Raw genomic sequence first — 1,139 nt, 5'->3', positions numbered from 1 at the left:
CTGCCCAGACCTATGCCAGCCACACCCAGCGCTGGGTGGTGCTGCCACTGCACAGTGCCCTCTCCGTGGCCGACCAGGACAAGGTATCAGCATGCAGCCGGGCAGGGTGGAGCGCGGGGCGGAGGGGCGTGACTCCACAAGTTCAGGGCCACGGGCCGCAGAAGGGCTGCTCACAGCTTTCGGGAGTAGGGGTATGTGCCAGGGCGCCTTCCTGGTGACGTGGGAGGCTTTGGAGGACAAGGAGGGTTTTGAGCAGGAGAAGAGGGAGGAAGACAGTTGGCGGAGGGGACCAGCGTGAGCGAAGGCTGGAGGCGGGGATCTGTGAGGTGGGTGTGGGGAAAGGTGAGGAGACCACCTTGCTGGAGCGGAAGGGTGCCGAGATAGAGGCTGTTGACAGATCACCAGAAAACTTAGCAGCAATGAATCTAGAGCAAGGAACATGCATTATGTCACGTGGATTCCGTAGGTCGGGTTTGGGAGCGGCGTAGTCTGCAGTACCGGCTCAGGTCTCCTGAGGGCGCAGTCAGGGGTCGGCTGGGGCTGCACTCATCTGACACCGTGACTAGGGCCGGGAGGTCCTCTCCTAAGATGGTGCACTCACGTGGCTGGCTGTTACCTGGGGCCTCAATTCCCCTCCATGCAGCCTCTCGAGGGGGCTGCTCGAGTGTCCCCACAGCGTGTGGCTGGTTCTGAGATGCCAGAGCAGAAGCCACAACGTCTTTTGTGACCGAGCCTTGGGAATCACGATCCGTCATTTCCGCAGCATCCCGCTGGTTAAGCCCCGCTCGGTGGGAAGGTACCGGGCGAGGCTGGGAATCCGGGGCCACGGCATCCCGGACTGTCCTGGGAGCTGCCCGCTGGAGTCACCTTGGGGAACAGTTCCTTCAGGTCACAGTCATTTGTTTATCGATTGAGGACACAGCCTCCGAGCACCTCCTTGGTGCCTCCCCTTGTGTCTGTCGAGGGAAAGGACAAGTAATTGACAGTTTTCCGAACACTAGACGGAAGCTCTGGAGCTCTGCGAGCAGAGTCTTCGTGGGTTCGGGCCGGGTTTCTTGGGGGAAGGACTTTCAAAACAGACTTGGGAAGGCCCAGCCGGGGAAGGGGGCGGGGAGGAGTGTCCCAGGTGACGTGCGTGG

At 61.3% G+C, this 1,139-nt stretch overlaps 1 protein-coding gene across 1 annotated transcript in view; it reads left to right on the top strand.

Annotated features, from left to right (window-relative positions):
• The first annotated feature begins 193 nt into the window (after positions 1-193).
• LOC105310259 (probable ATP-dependent RNA helicase DHX34) overlaps positions 194-1,139 on the top strand; it is an 18,037-nt gene continuing 17,091 nt past the window's right edge. Inside the window, exons 1-2 of the mRNA XM_023526642.1 lie at positions 194-294; positions 644-788. Coding sequence (XP_023382410.1) covers positions 194-294; positions 644-788 — 246 coding nt within the window. The remainder of the gene's footprint in view (positions 295-643; positions 789-1,139) is intronic.

This window comes from Pteropus vampyrus, unplaced genomic scaffold (genome assembly GCF_000151845.1).
Source record: "Pteropus vampyrus isolate Shadow unplaced genomic scaffold, Pvam_2.0 Scaffold1674, whole genome shotgun sequence".
In the NCBI taxonomy this organism is placed as follows: domain Eukaryota; kingdom Metazoa; phylum Chordata; class Mammalia; order Chiroptera; family Pteropodidae; genus Pteropus; species Pteropus vampyrus.
Note: the sequence above shows the minus strand (reverse complement) of the source record. Positions and strands in the feature narration are given on the sequence as shown.